The sequence below is a fragment of the Lithobates pipiens genome, unplaced genomic scaffold (assembly GCF_037356315.1).
Source record: "Lithobates pipiens isolate NorthernLeopardFrog02 unplaced genomic scaffold, aLitPip1_a1.2 Scaffold_18, whole genome shotgun sequence".
In the NCBI taxonomy this organism is placed as follows: domain Eukaryota; kingdom Metazoa; phylum Chordata; class Amphibia; order Anura; family Ranidae; genus Lithobates; species Lithobates pipiens.
The window spans coordinates 622675390-622695775 of NW_027507758.1; the positions used below are offsets into that span (position 1 = coordinate 622675390).

The 20386-nt window shown below is 47.8% G+C and overlaps 1 protein-coding gene across 1 annotated transcript in view; it reads right to left on the bottom strand.

Moving 5' to 3' along the window:
* LOC143989526 (uncharacterized) overlaps nucleotides 1-20386 on the bottom strand; it is a 59413-nt gene that overhangs the window by 31460 nt on the left and 7567 nt on the right. Inside the window, exon 7 of the mRNA XM_077489659.1 lies at nucleotides 16290-16431. Within this exon, the coding sequence (XP_077345785.1) occupies nucleotides 16290-16431 (142 nt within the window). The remainder of the gene's footprint in view (nucleotides 1-16289; nucleotides 16432-20386) is intronic.

Below are 20386 nucleotides of genomic sequence, written 5' to 3' on the forward strand. Positions count from 1 at the left end.
GGCAGCTTTGTCTCTGAGGACCCTCAAGGTAACTAGTAAATGGGTCCTCTGATCTCCTACCAGATAATTTCTTTATTCATGGACCTTAGTCAGAGAGTGAGGAAACAACGAGAACTGTCTTTTATAGGAGTGACAGTGATGAGGGGATTATAGGACGAGTGTCCCCTCCCCCTCTATCACTCATTGCCATCTTCCCAACACAAGAAGTCCTGCACTTCCTTATTTAGTCCATGATTTAGTCATGAATAACAGCGGGGCTGAGCCCCACCAGAGGTCAGAGAGTGAGGATGGGGGGAGAACAACCAAGATGAAGACTGGACTGATCCTGAAGACCTCCATCATTGGGTTATTGACTCCTCCCACATTATCACATTTTGTTTAAGGTTCCAACGTTTAAGGATGGGATCACATTATTATCACCATATAAAAGTCTGTGCTCCAATCAAATCATCAGATATAAAATGTCCAGCTGGTAGAGAATGAGTGTAACAAAAGAGAATACATATTATGTTTATATATCAGTGGGTAGTAGGGATAGAGCAGAAGTCAGGACTATGTAATGTACAACATAGAGTATATAGTGCAGGGGTCAGGACTATGTAATGTACGATATAAATTATAGAGTGTAAGGGTCAGGATTCATAATATTGTTATTCATTAATCAGTGGAAGCTTCAATGTTTACATGAGACAAGTTGCAGAGGTCCCACACCGCTGCCTCCCATCTCCTGAGACTGCACTCAGTGACTTGGGTCTGAGATTTTACAGACATTTCCTGTGTCATGCCAGCTGACTGTGGGTAAACTCCGCCCCCTTGACCCCCATTGGACACTCCTGAATAGTATAAAAGAATCACAGTACATGGTGGAGGTGATCCTTTTCTGTCCTCACTCCGGACATTCCTGTGGTTTCAGCTAAAGTATTCCTGCCATTTGGTCCCGCGGTGGAAGGTCCTCTTGTTGGGGGTAAACCTTCCTGAAATTGGACACTCCTGGTGCCGGGCTATTGCCATCCTGTATGCTCTCAACTTGTCTCATGTGTCTCAATGTGTCATGGTGACGGAGCATACGCTCCATGCTGGTTAGTGTGTGCCTGGTGTTCTCATCTTCCTCCTTCTGAGTCCCTGCAGCATTTAGTGGTGGGGCAGAGTGATGATGTCATCGTCTGTTTAGTGATTGCTCGTTTTTCCTGTTCTTGGATCGGCTGAAGGTTGCTGGGTGCTCATTGGACAGGAAGAGGGCACTTCCTTTAAAATCTCCTCCTGCGCTTTCTACTTTGCTGCTGTCCTAGATCTGCTGCTGTTTGTGCTGGTAAGACATGGCTGTGTCCCTCTTATGTACTATGTGAGGGATAGTAGATGCTCTTTTAAGCTGGTATGCTCTTTATGCTGATGGTATAGGTTTTATGCTGTGTGCTATTATTGCTGTCCGCTCTATGGCCTCTGTATGCTATGTGCTGTATGCTTGTAGCTATATGTGCTATATATACTTCTATACTATGGTCTATGTGTGCTGTATGCTTCCAGTGTTGCCAATTTCCTGACAAAAAATGAAAAATGTACTGAGAGAGCCCATTTTTTACTGACAACTTGGGAAAAATTACAGAACTCCTATTAAAAACGAAGACAATTGATATTTAAACAGTATAAACACAATATGGAAACACTGACAATACCCGTGACAAGTAATTTGCTTGGTTTACACTTAAAAAGTCAACATAGCATGACAAATTTTCAGCCCTTGATATTTACAGACAGTTGTAAAAATCACTGATTATTTACAAGCTGTAAATTTGCTGACAGTTGTCTGTTCACAGATCCCTGGCCCGCTGATTCACCCCTTCCAGGTTCTATTTTGTAGCCCTCACATCCTGACCCGCATTAGGGATAGGCATCCTAAGCTTTTTCACCACTGTAAAATCTGGCAGCTCGCAATCCGCTTAGGAAGGGTCCCCTCTCCCCATTCCCACACGCCCCTCTGGGGTAATTCAGGAATACCAGAACTTGCCCTCATACCAGATCACGGGCTGTGGGTGGATAGGGGTGTCATATCTGTCGCAGGTGGTATCTAACGGGACGGTCAAATCTTTCCAGACCCTCAAAGATGACTTCGCACTACCCAATCAAATGCTGTTCCGATACCTCCAACTTCGACACGCACTCAATACCCAATTTGGTGACCATATCCCAATACTTGAGACTCCAATGCTGGTTGACTTGGTGCTCGGTAATGAACCCAAGAAATCAATCTCACTGCTGTATGCTCACCTCTCGACCCCCCACTGCCCTGACTGTGGCGCATCAGGAGCGCTCCCGGTGGGAGGGTGACTTGGGCGTGGTGACGGGAGAGGACTGGGAGGAGGCCTTGGCGAACCATAAACTTGTGTCACCCAAACTCTCGGACCGTCTCACTCACCTGTATATCCTACACAGATCATACCTCACACCCTATCGTATATCCAAATATAGGCCGGAACACAACCCCAATTGTCCCAGCTGCAACTCCCCAAACGCATCCTTTTATCACCTACTCTGGGCCTGCCCGACTATACAGGGCTACTGGATGCAGGTGGTCCGGTTCCTCCACGACAAAGGTGTTCTGGGGCTCCTGGTGACACCTGACAAGGTGTTCTGGGGCTCCTCTCACTTTCCGAAGGTGAAAAATACCTGAACATTTTCCTGCAGGAGACACTGTTCCTGGCCAGATTACAAATCGCCAAGACGTGGATGAGAGGACCCCCCCCCCCCCCCCACATTACAACAATGGATCAGAGCAATCAACACCACTCTTCCCCACAAGAAGCTGTTATACATCTATAGGGGTTGGCCCAGTAAATATAATAAAATTTGGGATAGATGGTTGGGGGACGCCTCTACTTGCAGTGCCGAGACTTAGATGAACCCTACATTAGGCAATCCTGCGGACCTCCAGGGTGGCCTCCCCCCCCTCATGATTTCTGCATTTAAACCATTACTCAGTGAATCATGCAGCATCTACTTTAACCAGAAATATTTCACATGCACATGTATGTCGATTGTATGCATTTGTTGATGTAGTGCCTGTTGCACTGAACTTCTGTATTAATCTCCTATCCACTATGCTCAATAAAAGTTGGTTTTGATCAAAAAAATAAATTTGCTGACAGTTGGCAACACTGTATGCTTCTATACTATGGGCTATATGTGCTATACAGTATGCTTCTATACTATGGGCTACAGACCTGATTTCAGATGTGGAAATATGTGACAACTTTGCAACTACCGACCACAGGATTATTACATTCAGCATAATTCATAGGAATAGGAGGCACGAGGGGAGCAAAGGAACACAAAATTTCAAAAGAGCCAACTTTTCTAGACTGCACTCAATGCTGCAGGATATTAAGTGGGACCAAATCCTTGAAGCATTGAACACGGAGGAAAAATGTGAGTGCTTTAGGAACATATTAAATAAAAGTATCACCGAGTGCATTCCAAGGGGTAATAAATATAGCAGAACAAAGGTTAAACCTGGGTGGCTGAACCAAAACGTAAAATGTCATGTCATATTAAGGGCAAAAAAAAAAATGCCCTTTAAAAAGTAAAAGCCGGGGCATTGTCAGAATTCCAATACTACAAGGAATGCAGTAAGAAGTGTAAGAATGCAATCAGGGCGTCTAAAAAAAAAAAAAAAAAAAAAAAAAAAAAAAAAAGAAGAATATGAGACACACATTGCGGAGGAGAGTAAAAAAGATCCCAAGAATTTTTTAAAAATAATATTAAGGTTATTAAGGTTGGGTTCACATCTAAAATGCATGTGGCTCACAGCAGGGGTCCGGTGTGTCCCTGTTCTGCGTTTCAGGGACGAATAAGGGCCACATTTTTGACGCACAGAAGTCCTCTGCAATCCGCTCCACAGCCCCACAGAGATATGTGAACCGGCTCCATAGAGAGCCAGTCACAATCTCCTGTCATGCAAATTCACACTAGTGTGAACCCAGCCTAACAGTAAACTGGTGAGGTCAGAATACATAGGCCCCGTAAAGGACGAGGCAGGGAAGATGGTTACAAATGACAAGGAGAAGGCAGCTGTACTAAATGTTTTCTTCTCCTCAGTCTTCACACAGGAAAAGGAGGGGGGGTATAACCACCACAACTGTATTGTTAGTAACACCTCACAGGATCTACCCTAGTGGCTAACAGAGGCCTGTGTTCGGAAACGATTGGAGAAGCTTAACATAAATAAATCTCCAGGACAAGATGGATTACACCCAAGAGCCCTTAAAGAACTCAGTCAGGTTATAGCCAGACTGCTATTCCTAATTTCTATGGACAGCATAATGACAGGATTGGTAGCAGCTGATTAGTGAAAAGCCCATGTGGTACCAACATTCAAAAAAAGGCAGAGATATTCTGCTGGCAACTACAGACCATTCAGGCTAACATTGGTAGTATGTAAACTATTTCAGTAGAAGATGAGGGACCATATCCAAGAATGTTCTTATGCAAAAAGTATCATTCTCAATAATCAGCATGGGTTTACGAAAGGTGGTTCTTGCCAAATCGACCTACCGTATATACTCGAGTATAGGCCGACCCGAATATAAGCCGAGGCCCCCAATTTACCCCCAAAAAAACTGGCAAACTTATTGACTCGTGTATAAGCCGAGGGTGAGACATGCCTGTCCATCCCTGTGTGTGTGTCCGTCCATCCCTGTGTGTCCGTCCATCCCTGTGTGTCCGTCCATCCCTGTGTGTCCGTCCATCCATCCCTGTGTGTGTGTGTGTCCATCCATCCATCCATCCCTGTGTGTGTGTGTCTCCATCCATCCATCCATCCATCCCTGTGTGTCCATCCATCCCTGTGTGTGTGTGTCTCCATCCATCCCTGTGTGTATCCATCCATCCCTGTGTGTGTCTCCATCCATCCATCCGTGTGTGTGTGTGTGTGTGTGTGTGTGTGTGTGTGTGTGTGTGTGTGTGTGTGTGTGTGTCCAGCCTACCTGTGTCCCGAGCCTTTGTCCCGAGCCTCCGTCCCGTGCCTTGCCTCCTTGCCTCCGTCCCGTGCCGTGCCTTGCCTCCGTCCCGTGTCGTGCCTTGCCTTGCCTCCGTCCCGTCCCGTGCCGTGCCTTGCCTTGCCTCCGTCCCGTGCCCTCTTCGTCGGCGCCTCGGCGGCCATTGTAAAATTCAAAAGCCGCGCCTCCGCCTGTGATAGGCGGAACACTGAATTTCCCAGCAGCCTGTGTTCCGCCTATCACGGACATCGTATCATCCTCGTCCGTAGTACGAGGATGATACGATGTCCGTGATAGGCGGAACACAGGCTGCTGGGAAATTCAGTGTTCCGCCTATCACAGGCGAAGGCGGAGCCGGAGGCGCGGCTTTTGAATTATAGAATGGCCGCTGTCTGTCTGCTCGACACGCTGATCGAGCGGGCAGACAGCGATGACTCGAGTATAAGCCGAGGGGGGCACTTTCAGCCTCAAAAAAGAGGCTGAAAATCTCGGCTTATACTCGAGTATATACGGTATTCATATTCTACAAGGAAGTGAACTACCATCTGGACAAGGGTAGGCCGGTGGATGTTGTCTATATGGATTTTGCAAATGGGCATGAGAAGCCCCATCTATGCCATCCAAACAGCTTTATGAATCATGATTCAGAGAAGCCTCTTGGAGTAGTCAGGCAACGGATAAGGATATTAGGGTATATATCAAGGAGGCAGTAAAAGAAAGTGTGAGAAGTCTTTGGCCTCCTTCTTCTTCCAGTAAAGAGGCACGCCTATTTCAGAGAATGCAGGATGAAGGTTCTCCAGAGTCTGGAGCCATTTCCAGCGATTCAGAGGCATGCAGCACATGAGCAATTTGAATCCTTTTCCTTCCATTTTTTCCCTTGTTCCATCTTTTATTTCAGCTGTCAAACAGGCTATTGAATGGGAGGAAGATACTTCTGCTACACAAGGGCATAGAAAATGTTATCCGAATCTGAAGAGGGAACTTCCCAAAATTCCTATTATGGCTGAAATAAAGGAGCTGATGGAAGAGGAATGGCTTAAGCCAGACAGAAGGCCAGCAGTTCAGAATATATTAAATAAGCTACATCCTCTCCATCCATCAGATTCAGAATCTTGGGAGACGCCTCCAAAAGGTTGATGTCTCTCTGCGGCACCTTAATATTACTCTACCACTAGAGGAGACGTGACGGTCTCCTTTAAGGGTTCGATGGAGAGAAAGGCAGATTCAGATCTGAAAAAATTTGATTTTTATATACAGCTTACCTGTAAAATCCTTTTCTTGAGAGTACATCACGGGACACAGGAGCTTCATTACATAGTGGGTTATATAGGCACCTCTGGTGATTGGACACTGGTTGACCCTAATTAAGGAGAATTCCTCCCCTATATAACCCCTCCCATTTGGGAGGCACCTCAGTTTTGTAGCAAAGCAATAAGAAACCACGTAAAACCCAAGAGGGGCGGGAGCCCTGTGTCCCGTGATGTACTCTCAAGAAAAGGATTTTACAGGTAAGCTGTATATAAAAATCCCATTTTCTTGATCATACGTCACGGGACACAGGAGCTTCATTACATAGTGGGATGTCCCATAGCAATGCTCAGATTGAGGGGAGGGAGACACAGATCATAAATATAGACCGCCAGGGACCTGAGGACCTAAACTGCAGCCTGCAGTACACTGCGCCCGAAGGCGATATCCTCTTGCCCTCTGACATCCACCTGATAGAATCTGGTGAATGTGTGGACTGATGACCCAGTCGCAGCCTTACAGATCTGAGCCAGGGAGGCCTGGTGATGCACTGCCCAAGAAGCACTAACAGCCCTAGTAGAGTGCGCTTTCACCTGAAAAGAAGGAATCTTCCCCTTTAAGCCATAGGCCTGAGAAATAACTTGTCTGATCCACCTTGAGAGAGTGGACTTTGACGCTGCCTGGCCCTTTCTAGGGCCTTCCATCAGAATAAATAAACAATCAGTTTTCCTTATCTGAGAAGTTGCTTGAAGATAAAACACTGATTGCTCTAACCACATCCAAAGTGTGTAAAGACTCTTCCTCTGTGGACTGAGGGTCCGGAAAAAAGGATGGTAGGATTACATCCTGATTCAAATGGAAACCCGAAACCACCTTAGGTAGAAAGGACCTGTTGGGACGCATGACCACCCGGTCCTTATGGATAATTAAATACGGCTCTTTACTGGAAAGAGCTGCCAACTCTGATACTCTTCTAGCCGTAGATATGGCTACTAAGAAGACCAGCTTTTTAGTCAGGAGAGCTAAAGAAGCCAGATGCAAAGGTTCAAATGGTTGCCCCTGTAAGGCCGAGAGAACCAAATTCAGATCCCATGGGCATACCGGAGGTTTAACTGGCGGTTTTGTCCGCATAGCCCCCTGGATAAAAGCCCGTACCAGGGAATGTGATGCAAGCGGTTTTTGAAAAAATACCGACAGGGCCGAAATCTGCACCTTGATAGTGCTTATGGCCAAATTCATTTCTAGGCCTGACTGGAGAAAGGCCAAGATTCTGTTAATGACATACTTTCTAGGATGCCATTTCCTGAGTTCACACCAGGAAACATATGTCCTCCAGATTTTGTAATAAATAAGCCTGGAGGCCGGCTTTCTGGCATTGACCAGAGTAGAAAGGACTGGCCCCGAAAGGCCACGGTCTCTCAGAATGTGGGTCTCAGCAGCCAAACCGTCAAATTCAGACTGCGTAAAGCAGGATGGTAGATTGGACCCTGTGAGAGCAGATCTGGCCGGAGAGGGAGGGTCCATGGCCTGCCTACTGCCAACTTCATGATTTCTGCATACCATGGTCGCCTGGGCCAAGCCGAGGCCACCAAAAGGACCGACTTAGTCTCCCTCTTGACCCTTCCCAGGAACCGCGACAGCAGCGGGCTCGGGGGGAAGGCATAGATCAGATTGTACTGATCCCAGGGAACCGTCAGAGCATCTGACCCCTGAGCAAGTGCATCTCTTGTCCTTGACACAAACTTGTCCAGTTTCCTGTTGAACCTGGACGCAAACAGATCTACGTCTGGGGTACCCCACTTGTGACATATGTTCTGAAACACATCGGGGTGCAGAGCCCATTCTCCTGGGCACAACTGCTGGCGGCTGAGAAAATCCGCCTGCCAATTCTCCACTCCTGGGATGAAGACTGCAGAAAGACACGGAACATGCTTTTCTGCCCAGACAAGTATGCGATTCACCTCCTTTTGGGCCACCAGACTTCTGGTACCGCCCTGGTGATTGATGCAAGCCACTGCGGTGGCATTGTCGGACTGAACCCGAACTGGGAAACCTCGCAGTCTGTAAGACCACTCTATGAGTGCCATGTAAACTGCCCGGATCTCTAAGATATTTATGGGCAGTAGACTTTCGGTCGCAGACCATTTCCCCTGCGAGCACGTTCCCTCCAATACAGCTCCCCAGCCTGTCAGGCTGGCATCTGTTGTGATAATCTTCCATGAAAGAGGAAGAAAAGTTTTGCCCTTCAGCAAATTCTTGGTTTGTAACCACCAGACAAGACTTTTGCTTGTCCCGGGGGATAGACGCATAGGAAGATCCAGAGATTGGGGCTTCCTGTTCCAAGCCGCAAGGATGCATCCTTGCAGAGGCCTTGAGTGGAACTGGGCGAATGGGACGGCCTCGAAGGAGGCGACCATCTTCCCTAATAGTCTCATGCACAACCGAATGGAGGAAGATCTTCTGCCCAGAATCAGGCGCACCAGATCTCCAATGGCCAAGGCCTTTAGCCTTGGAAGAAACACCCTGCCTTGAGCGGTGTCGATAATCATACCTAGGTATTCCAACCTGGTAGTCGGTTGTAGGGACGACTTTTCTAGGTTTATAATCCAACCTAGGCGTTCTAGATGTTCTAGCATTTTGGTGACGCTGCGACTTAGGAACGCTGCAGTTTTCTCCATGAGAAGCAAGTCGTCTAGATAAGCCATGACGGCTATGCCCTGAGCTCTTAAGATTGCTAAGAGAGGGTCCAGAATCTTTGTGAAGACTCGAGGGGCTGTAGCAAGCCCGAACGGCAAGGCCACAAATTGAAAATGGCGCCGCTCTACCGCGAACCTTAGAAATTTTTGGTGTGCGGGAAAAATTGGCACATGGAGATATGCATCCTTGATATCTATTGATGCCATGAATTCTCCCCCTTGCAGGGAGGAGACCACAGTGCGGATTGACTGCATTCGGAAGGTCTGGATGTGTAAAAACCGGTTTAGGTCCTTCAGATCCAGGATAGGTCTGACACTTCCATTTGGTTTTGGAACGGTGAAGAGATTTGAGTAAAACCCCGAACCCTGATCTTTCGGGCTCACTTCTACTATCACACCCTGGGATAGTAACTGATCTAAGGCCAGAAATAGCGGTTTTTGCTTTACTGGATCCCTGGGGATCCTTGACCTTAGGAAACGAGAAGGTGGAATCTCCTGAAACTCTAGCTTGTAGCCCAGAGATACTGAAGAGATCACCCACTTGTCCTGGATCTCTTCCCGCCAGGCGCCTGCAAACTGCAGGAGCCTTCCCCCCACTCTGCCGAGCGGGGGCGCCCCTTCACAAGGAAGTTTTTGAGCTCGGCTTGGCAGGCTTTCGCCCCCAAGTCTTTTTCTGTCCCTGGGCTCAGCCTTGAGCCTTTCTAGCAGAGGAGGACTAAGAAGGCCGTCGCCACTGTTTAGAGCTTGATGCTTCGGGAGAGAGAGCACGCCTGAATGAAGGACGCTTGCTCTTTTTGACTGGAAGGAGAGTAGATTTACCTCCTGAAATATTTTGGACGAATTTATCTAATTCTTCCCCAAACAAACGCTCCCCTTTAAACGGGAACCCAGTCAAATGCTTTTTGCATGACAGCTCAGCAGCCCAATTCTTTAGCCATAGGGCCCTTCGCATGTGAACCAACATGAGAGACAAACGTGATGCTTGTTGGACGGAATCCAAAATCGCATCAATTATGAAACACAGAATGTGAGGCAATTCTGTATAATTTTCTACTTCCTCACTGGGAAGGAGCCCAAGCATCCGTTTAACCTGTTCCTTGAGGAACTGACACAACTCCACGGCTGCGACTGTAGGTTGCACCACAGTGCCAGCCATGGAAAAGGAGGCTTTTAATAAGGTTTCCAGCTTTTTATCAGTTGGATCCTTGAATACCTGCGCATTATCCAAAGGACAAGTTAGGTTCTTATTCACACAAGAAACAGCCGCATCGACAGATGGGACCCCCCACTTCTTGGTGAAACTTTCCTCCACAGGATAATGCATGGAAAACCTTTTGGGAGGAGCAAACAGTTTATCGGGATGTCCCCAATCCTCATACATCAATTTATCCATTAAAGGATGAATTGGGAAGGAATAGGCAGTCTGTGGGGCTTTCCTGACTCCCAGGGAAGAAACAGAGGACGTAGCGACTTCAGCAGCAGGCATTCTGAATGTGGTACGCACCAATTCAGTATAATACTGCACCTGCTTTCTGAGTGCCTGGGAGGAGGGGACCATCTCCTCTTCCTCTGACTCATCCGACTGCTCATGATCCTTATCCAAAGATAGGGATCCCTCCTCATTTTCAGAAGAACCATCCGAGAGAGGGATTTCAGCAGAGGGAGGGGATCTACCCCTTTTCCTGCTATCTTTTAGGGAAGCAGAAATAAAATTCATGATTCTCCCTTCAAAACCCTCCAATGTAGCCCTAAGGGAGTCCTCAGTGACATAAACCGGGGCTGCGACATTAGGAGAGGCTGCAAAACCTGACAGGGGCACCGACTCGTCTTGAGAGGTTGGCTCCAGTCTTGCAGGGGGGGATGGTAATTTACAGGCACTTTTGGAACCCCTGGACCTAGGCGGTGACTTACCAGTGCTCTTATTACCTCCCCCTGAGACCCTCTTACGAGGAGACATAGTACTAGGCTACAAAGCAGAGGTACTAGTACAAGTGCGATCACTGTTGCGCTTAAAGTATCACAATAATAAATATATGCTTAAACTGCACAACCTGATGCTGAGTAGGTGTCTTAAGGTTTGCCTGGATCCAATCCCCACGGATGCTTACTGCCTACAGCTCCTGTGTCTCCAATTACAGTCCCCTGACGCTCTGGGCTTTTAAAACTGCCGCCTGGCGCCTGCGCAGTACAGCGCCGTGCACACTGACGTGCACGGCTCGCAACCACACCCCCCCCTCCTCCATTAGGCCGGGAGCGCGCCCGGCGCGCGTGCACGAGGACCGCGGAATCCGGGGGGGAGAGGAGAACCCAAAATGGAGCAGCGTGGGACCCCTGTTTACCTTATTTGTGGCAGGGACTGCAATGGAGACGTGAGTTAGCTGGAGAAACAGGCTTTCACTTGAGCGTGTGTATTGAAAGGCATGTAAGTATGCATCAGGCTGCTCTTACTCCCTCTAGTGGTGGAAACCAGGTAAGACATACAACTACTCACAATGAAGAAATCCATTCATATATTAAATATACAGGATGACTTCCCTTACCTGTCCCCGCCGCAGGAATTGCTGAACCAGACAAATTCCAGCCTTCACCCATCACGGCGGGTATTGTTAGCCAACCTTCAGGTATATCTGGGGCTCTTACTCAGAAGAACCTCCCACCTGGGCCATGTAGAAAGCTCTGCCAGAAACTTTCGTGCGCTCTGTATAAACAGTACACTAAGTCTGGTTTTCCCAGAGCCCAGTCTTCCAATGGAGAGGACTTACAGGCAAAACCTCGCTTCTTCGGCAGACGAGGCCCGGGTACCATACCATCTTGGGAGTCAAATATCGGCCCGAGGTATGGATCCGGTTTGTTGTAGCCCTTAGGCCCTCGCAGGGACCTGCATAGAGCTAAAGTTTTACGTGACCATCACCCAGACACTGGCGAAAAAACTGAGGTGCCTCCCAAATGGGAGGGGTTATATAGGGGAGGAATTCTCCTTAATTAGGGTCAACCAGTGTCCAATCACCAGAGGTGCCTATATAACCCACTATGTAATGAAGCTCCTGTGTCCCGTGATGTATGATCAAGAAAAGTTTTTACTACAACAGGGGCAGCCTGCAGTCGCCCTGTATTCAGTCGCTAGAGTGGTGAAAGTATGGTCTTCCAATTTGGATTTGAGCTCAATTCCTGAGGAGGAATCTATATTGACTAGTCTCCAAGGGCTTAAGTTATCCACGGAGTTCATGGCGGAGGCAGCGATAGACATTGTCAGGGTTACTTCCCGCGTTATTGCTTATTCGGTTATGGCCAGACGGGCCCTCTAGTTGAAGCACTGGTCGGCAGATTCGACTTCCAAGCAGGGTCCTTGTTCAATTCCATTCACAGGTGGGACACAGTTTGGTAAATCATTGGAGGTTGTGATCCGCTTGGTGACTGGAGGGAAATCTAGTCTTCTTCCCCAGGATCGGAGAAGACAGGTGCAGTCCTTTTGGATCAAATAGGAAAAGTCGGGACCAGTTCAAAGACTCTAGATCTTACTGCCCGGGTAGAGAATTCAATTGATTTCCATGGCGTGCTCGAGGTTCCTTCGCAGGCCAGACAAGCCCAAGTCTGCCCAGTCGTCCAAGAAAGCAGCTAAGTCTTTCTGAAGGATGGCCCATCCGGAATTCGCCTGTAGGTGTAAGGCTGGCTCTCTTTGGCGAGGTCTGGATGGAAAGGAATATGGATGCATGGTTTCTGAAAGTAGTTTGCAGGGTGCTTCGCCTTCAATTCGAAAACACGCCTCCAATAAATTTTTGTTTCAACAAAGATCCCTATGTCTTAGGAGAATTAGGCATTGCTAGATATTTACGTCACTGAGTTGCTAAGATTGTGAGCCATGACTCCTGTTCCAAGGTCAGAGGAAGGGAAAGGCATGTATTCCCCTCTTTCTCTTGTGGGAAAGCATCCGGCAAGTGGTGCCCTGTTTTGGACCTCAAGTACCTGAATTCATTTCTCAAGCAGCAATCTTTTTGCATGGAGTCTCTCAAGACCATAACTGCTGTGATTCAGAGAAATGACTGGATGATATCCATAGATCTAAAAAAACACTTATTTCCATTATCCAGTGGCAAAGAATCATCAGCAATATCTAAGGTTCCACTTCAAAGGCAGCCACTTTCAGTTCAGGTGCCTAACCTTTGGCCTCTGTTCAGCCCCAAGAACCTTTTCAAAAGTTCTAGTAACAGTTGTCGCCTACCTTCGGGAAAAGGGCATTCGTATATATATATATACTGTACCATTATCTGGATGACGTCCTTGTCCTGGCCCAGTCCAAGACGTTTCTCATACAACACCGAGATGAAGTGCTGCGCACCCTGGTGGAATTCAGGTGGATGGTGAACTCAGAAAAAAAGCAATCTCATTCCTTCTCAGAATCTACTGTACATACCTGGGTGTGGCCTTCGACATGGTTTATTACAGGATATACCTTCCAGAGAACAAGATGGATTGAGTTCATTCAGAATCCATGATGATGATGATGATATCTTCATCTCTGATAACGGTGCCTCAAGGGATGAGTTTTTTTAGGAGTCCTGACAGCATGTATCCTTGTGGTCCCTTAGGCATAATGGCACGCAAGGAGGTTTCAATTCTGCCTATAGAGCCAGTGGCATCATGGCCCCTTGAGTTATAAGTTGCAGATTCCTCACTTCATCCGCAAAGACCTTCTATGGTGGACCAGAGGAGTAGTCTCTCTCCGGGCAGGCCCATAGTTTCATAGTTAGTAAGGTTGAATAAAGACACCAGTCCATCCAGTTCAACCTGAGTGAGTGTCTACAATTGTCCCTATCCCTGTACATTGCACACTCACATTGGTCCCTACCCTCACAGAGACCATGATCCAAGGTCCCCATTCATATACTAGGGCCAATTTTGGACAGAAGCCAATTAACCTACCTTCATGTCTTTGGTTTGTGGGAGGAAACCGGAGTACCCGGAGGAAACCCACGCAGTCACAGGGAGAACATGCAAACTCCAGGCAGGTAGTGTCGTGGTTGGGATTCGAACCAGCGACCCTTCTTACTGTTAGGCGAGAGTGCTAACCACTACACCACTGTGCCGCCCAGTGATCCAGTGGAGACTGGATCACGGTTACGTTGGATGCCAGTCTCTAGGGTTGAGGGCTCATTGTCTGGACTTGAGGGCTCAGGGAACATGGCTTCCTCTTCTGTTGTGTTCCTCCAATCTCCTGGAACCGAGAGTGGCCAGGGAAGCACTCAGGACATTTTTGCCCATCATTCGGGACAAGAGGGTCAGGCTCCTGATGGACAATGTTACGGCAGTGTCGTATGTATTGAGGCAAGGGGGCATGAAGAGTTGCAGCTTTTTCAGGTCACAGCGGAGATTTTTTTACGTTTGCCGAAGCCCATTTGTAAGACCTGTCTGCATCGTATCCAAGGGGTCCTCTGAACTCTATGGCGGATCAGTTGGCGGTCAGATTCTCGCTCCAAATGGAGTGGATGCTGAATCCAAAGTATTTGTCAAAGATGTTCACTCAGTGGGAAGTACCCAGTATAGATTTAATGGCAACTCCATTCAACTACCCGGTACCTCTATTTTTCTCCCACTAGTTTTGTCCACAAGTTCTAGCCCAGGATGCCCTCTCTCAGAGTTGGAACTTCAGGCAGGTCTACCTGTTTTCACTAACAGCTCTAATTCTCAAATCATTGATCAAGATAATGGAGGAAGAAGTGTCTGCAATCATGATCATTGCATTCTGTTTGAGGAGGCCATGTTTTCCCCTTTTAAATCACCTGGTGACGTGCCCTCCGATCAGGCTGCCTCAAGCCCGAGATTTACTCCTTCTCAATGAACAGACTCATCCCAACCTGGCCTGTCTGTCCTTAACTGCGTGGAATTTGAAAGGAAAAAAACTGCAAGGTCTGAATCTCTCAGAGTCAGTAATGTCCACCCTCCTGTCAGCTAGGAAGTTTTCTACCATGACAACTTATTGTAGAATATGGCAGAAGTTGTAAGCCTTTTCTGTTCAATGTGGATTTGCCTTTTGCTCCCCCACGGTGGATAATGTGTTGAACTGTTTACAAACTGGGCTGGACACAGGGTTGAGCTACAACACCCTTAAGGTTCAGGTGTAAGCACTTTGGGCTCTTACAGATTCATTGTGGTGTAAGGAGTCTCCGGTGATCTGATTTATCAAAGCGGCAATCAAGATTTTCCCTCCTATATGTCCTTTTTTCTCAAAGTGGGATCTGCCATTACTTTTTCTTTTTTGTAATTTTTATTGCAGGTTTCGAAGTTAACAGTACATAACAGAGCCTATTGGGCATACCCAGATCTGCCATTTCTCTTGAAAGGATTTTTGAAGTCACCCTTCTTCTCAGATTTGAATAGTCCATTATAGTATCCCACTCTAAAGACAGCATTTCTCACAGCCATAGTCTCAGCAAGGCAGGTCTCCAACATTGCGGTATTCTGCTGCAAAGAGCCATACTGTACCTTCCTCCTGGATAGTGTGGTGTTGAGGCCTTCTCCAAGTTTTCTACCGAAGGTGTCGTCAGAATTTCATTTTAATTGGGAATCTGTTCTTCCATCATTTAGACCTTCCCCAGTGGGAGAACCTGGTCTAGAAGGATTACACCTTAAGTTGATACTTCAAACGCTGATACTTCAGGACGGATGCTCTCTTTGTGTTTCCAAAGTCCCAGGATGGGCATTGCTGGTCCCTCTGAGAGTACTTTCTCCATATATAGTGAGGAAAATCCGGGCAGCCTACTCCATGCCAGGCCCCCCCCCAGGAGATCTGGGCACATTCCACAAGGGCGGTTTCATCCTCCTGGACAGCTTGGCCTAAGGTGTCGTCTGACGTGGTCTGTAAGGCAGCGAATGGTGAAGTTCTCCGAATATCTTCATTAAACTCTATAAACTGGATGTGAGGTCATCTCAGTATGGCCTAATGGGAGCTTCGGTTTTTGGTCTGTCTCAGGCTATGTGTAACAACACCTCCACTAGGTGCTGCTGTCCTTTTATACTATTCAGGAATGTCCTATGATGTTCAAGGGGACTGAGTTGAAACACAGTCAGCTGGCATGAGCCAAAGCCAGGAAAGAAAAAAATGACAGTAAGTATTGATAACAATTTTCCATTATCCCTCCATCTGGCACAGCAAACAAACAACAGAGCAAGTAACCCCAGGAGAATTGGTCTATCAGAGATTTGGTTAGACCCAGGCATGGGGTAGAAGACAGAAGGGGAACACAGCTCAGGAAAGTGACCAGGGTATTACAGGCTGATATCAACCAGTCCTTGCCCTACTCTGGACCAATCCGTGAGCAGTATGGGTGGAGGAATTTATTTAGTGTTAATGACCCACCTGTGCTGATCTCTGTAGGAGTGTCCTCCTCTATAAATGTCCCCGTTATTTCATCCTCCTCCATAGACTGATGATCATCCCTCACATACCTCTCTTCTTCTTCTGTTTTAATCTCAAATTCTATATCGATTGGATCTCCACTCTAAATCAAGAAAATTAGAGAAAAAATAATCTGTAAAAATAGGATTTTTTGTACTTACCGTAAAATCCTTTTCTCTGTAGTTCACTGACTGACACAGCTCCTTTCTTAGACCATCGGGTTGTTACGCCACCTTCGGGAGAGGACTAGGCAGAACATGTTAAAATGTTATAATAAAACTAGAACTTTCTAGTTCCGCCCAAGGGGAGGTCCCTTAGGTAACAACCCCTCAGCCTGCTACTGCAGCCTCAGTACGTCAACAAGCAATAAAACGTAAAAAATAGGAGGGGTGGGTGCTGTGTCAGTCGGTGAACTACAGAGAAAAGGATTTTATGGTGAGTACAAAAAATCCTATTTTCTCTTATGTTCACCACCTTACACAGCTCCTTTCTTAGCCCCTGTACACACGGTCGGAGATTCTGCCAACCAAATCCGTCGGATTTTGTCCGTCAGATTTAGTCTGACGGATTGTGTCCGAAACTGTTGCATACACACGGTCGGACTAAGTTGTCGAAAAAACCGGAGTTAGACTTACCGGTAACTCTTTTTCTAGGAGTCTTCCAGGACAGCCTTTGAGATATAGGGCTCCTCCCTCCGGGACAGGAAACACGTCAAGCCAATTAAATAAAAGGTGTGGTCCTCCAGGCCCTCCTCAGTTTTACTCCAAGAACCGCCGGGAGGCTCTGAAAGACATAACACACTAACAATCATGTTAATACACATCCTCACCACTTAGTCCAATTTAAACAACTTTGGGTGGGAAGCCAGGCTGTCCTGGAAGACTCCTAGAAAAAGAGTTACCGGTAAGTCTAACTCCGGTTTTCTCATATCGTCTTCCAGGACAGCCTTTGAGATGATAAGCAAGGAGCTCACCTTGTCAGGGCGGGACCACTGCCTGGAGGACCTTACGTCCAAAAGTCTGCTCTTTATCAGACCATAAATCCAGACGGTAATGTCTTGCGAACGTTGAGTAGCTGGACCACGTTGCTGCTTTGCAGATCTCCTCCGGAGAGGCTCCAGCCCTCTCTGCCCATGATGCGGAAACCGCCCTTGTAGAGTGTGCCTTAACTAAGGGTGCCTGCTTCCCCTCTAACTCATAGGCTTTAACTATCGCCATTCGTATCCACCTGGCGATAGACGCTTTGGACGCCTTGCAGCCCTTGCGGGCGCCCGAAAAATTAACAAAAAGTGAGTCTGACTTCCTGAAGACCTTAGTGGCTTCTAAAAAAATCAATAGACTTCTCCTGACGTCTAACAAACTTAAAGATCTCGCCTCATCCTTGTCTGAGGTTGAGAAAAAAGTTGGCAAAATAATATCCTGTGTCCTATGAAAAGTGGACACCACTTTAGGAAGAAAACTAGGATCAGTCTTAAGTACTACCCTGTCCTCTAAGATTAACAGAAATGGCTCTCTGACCGAGAGCGCTTGTAGATCACTGACCCTTCTAGCTGACGTGATCGCTATCAAAAATACAGTCTTTAGTACAATCCACTTAAGTGAAGCCCCCTCTAATGGTTCAAATGGATCTTGGGTCAGAGCTCTAAGAACCAAGGCCAAATCCCAAGTAGGACAGGACTTCATTCTCACAGGCCTGGATCTAGATAGAGCCTTGAAGAAGTTCCTGACAAATGGATTCTGCTGAAGGGAGGACTGAAGGAAAACACTTAAGGCCGCCACCTGTACCCTTAGAGTGCTGATAGATAGGCCCAGTTCTACCCCTGCCTGTAGAAAATCTAGGACTGCCGGGACCCCGGGACTTGCAATCCCCTGTTCTCGCAACCAGGAATTAAACCTCTTTCCTACCTTGGCGTAAATTGCCCTAGTAACAGGTTTACGGCATTCTAACAAGGTCTTAATCACTCTCTCTGAGAAACCCTGTGACCTTAAGATTTGTTCCTCAGATACCAGGCCGCAAGCTTGAGCCTCTCTATCTGAGGGCACAGGATCGGCCCCTGGGAAAGTAAGTCCCCCCTGACTGGTAGAAACAGCGGAGGATGTACGGCCAATCTCTTTATGCTGGCAAACCAGGGTCTCCTTGGCCAAAAAGGAGCTACTAAAATGAGGTCCGTAGTTTCCGAACGGAACTTCTGCAGAACCTCCGCCACCATCCTTACGGGAGGAAAGGCGTAACACAGGCCAAACATCCATGGATTGGCAAGGGCGTCTATCCCCCTGGCCCGATCCTGTGGGTGAACCGAAAAAAATTGTGTCACCTTCCTGTTGCCTTCTGTTGCAAATAGGTCTATTTCTGGCCTTCCCCAGCATGACACGATCTCCTCGAACACTTCCTTGTTGAGGGCCCACTCGTCCTGACCTATCTTCTGGCGACTGAGAAAGTCGGCCAGGAAATTCTGGGTTCCCTTTAGGTGAATGGCTGATATTGAGGACAAATTCTTCTCTGCCCAGCAGAAGATTTTGTCCGCAATTACCTGCAGTGCAGGGCTTCTGGTTCCCCCTTGCTTGTTCAGGTAGGCTACTGCTGTCACATTGTCTGAGCGAACTTGCAGATCCCTGCCATGTAACCGGGACTGGAATGTTTCTATAGCTTTCCAGACTGCCAGAAGTTCCTTCTGGTTTGAGGAACGACCTGTCTCTAGGTTCGACCAGGAACCCTGGGCTAAGGTTCCCTCTAGGTGGGCACCCCAACCCAGCGCACTGGCATCGGTCGTGACCACCACCGTAGCTTGTGGGGACCAGGGAAGACCCCTGTCTAGGTTGACCTGGGCCCGCCACCACCAAAGAGACCTCCTGACTGCCGAGGATAGGGGCATAACCTGATCCAGGCTCTCCTGCCTGCCATCCCAATAACGGAGCATGAGTCTTTGTAAAGGACGCTGATGATGTCTTGCCCAGGCCACCGCTGGAAAGCATGATGTCATCAACCCTAGGACTCTCATCACCTCCCTGATCTGGGCTTCCCGACCAGATTGAAGCTGGGCTACCGCCTGCTCTAGCTTGCCGATCTTCTCCTCCGGAAGAAATACTCTCATTTCCACTGAAGAAATCCTGTATCCTAAATACAGGACCTCCTGTGAGGGGGTCAGCTGGGATTTTTCCTGGTTTATCAGCCACCCCAGTGAGCGCAGGAAAACCAAGGCCTCCTGTATGTCCCTCTGCAGCTGTTGGGCCGACTGGGCTATGAACAGTAGATCGTCCAGATATGGGATCACTGTTATAGCCTTGAGCCTTAATGGGGCCAGTGCCTCTGCCAGAACTTTTGTAAAGACTCTTGGTGAGGCTGAAAGCCCGAAGGGGAGAGCTCGAAACTGGAGGTGTAACACCCCCGTGTTCAACCTCACCGCCAACCTGAGAAATCTCTGAGATTCCGGATGAATCGGGATATGCAAATATGCATCCCTGAGATCCACTGTGGCCATGTGACAGCCCTGAAACAGGAATTTGGTTACCGAGAAGATTGACTCCATCCGGAACCGCTTGTATTTTATAAATCTGTTCAGGGGACGGAGATTCAGTATTAACCTGAACTTCCCCGAAGGTTTCTTTACCACGAATACGTGGGAGTAAACCCCCAAGCCTCGCTCCTCCTGAGGTACCTGCACCATTACTTCTTGGTCCACCAGATCCCCCAGAAGAAGAGCCAAAGCCTCTGCTTTCTCTTGGTCCCTTGGTAACCTTGTTACTTGAAAGTTCGGGAGGGGAACTGAACCAAACTCCAACCTGTAGCCGTTCCTTACAAGATCTCGAATGAACGGACTTTCGGTTGAAGCTTCCCACTGTGGGAGGAACTTCCCCAGTCTTCCTCCCACCGGGACGCAGGAGTCACTGGGTTTTAGGGGAGGGTTGAGGAGGATTGAATAAGATACCTCCTCTGCCTCTTCCCTTGTGACCCGTCCAATGCTTTTTGGGGCGAACCTCCCTTTCCTGCAGGTTTTGCTGCCTGGGGCTTCGAAAAAGGCGTTTCCCTTCAGGTCTCTTTTTCCTTTCTGGGAAAGCTTT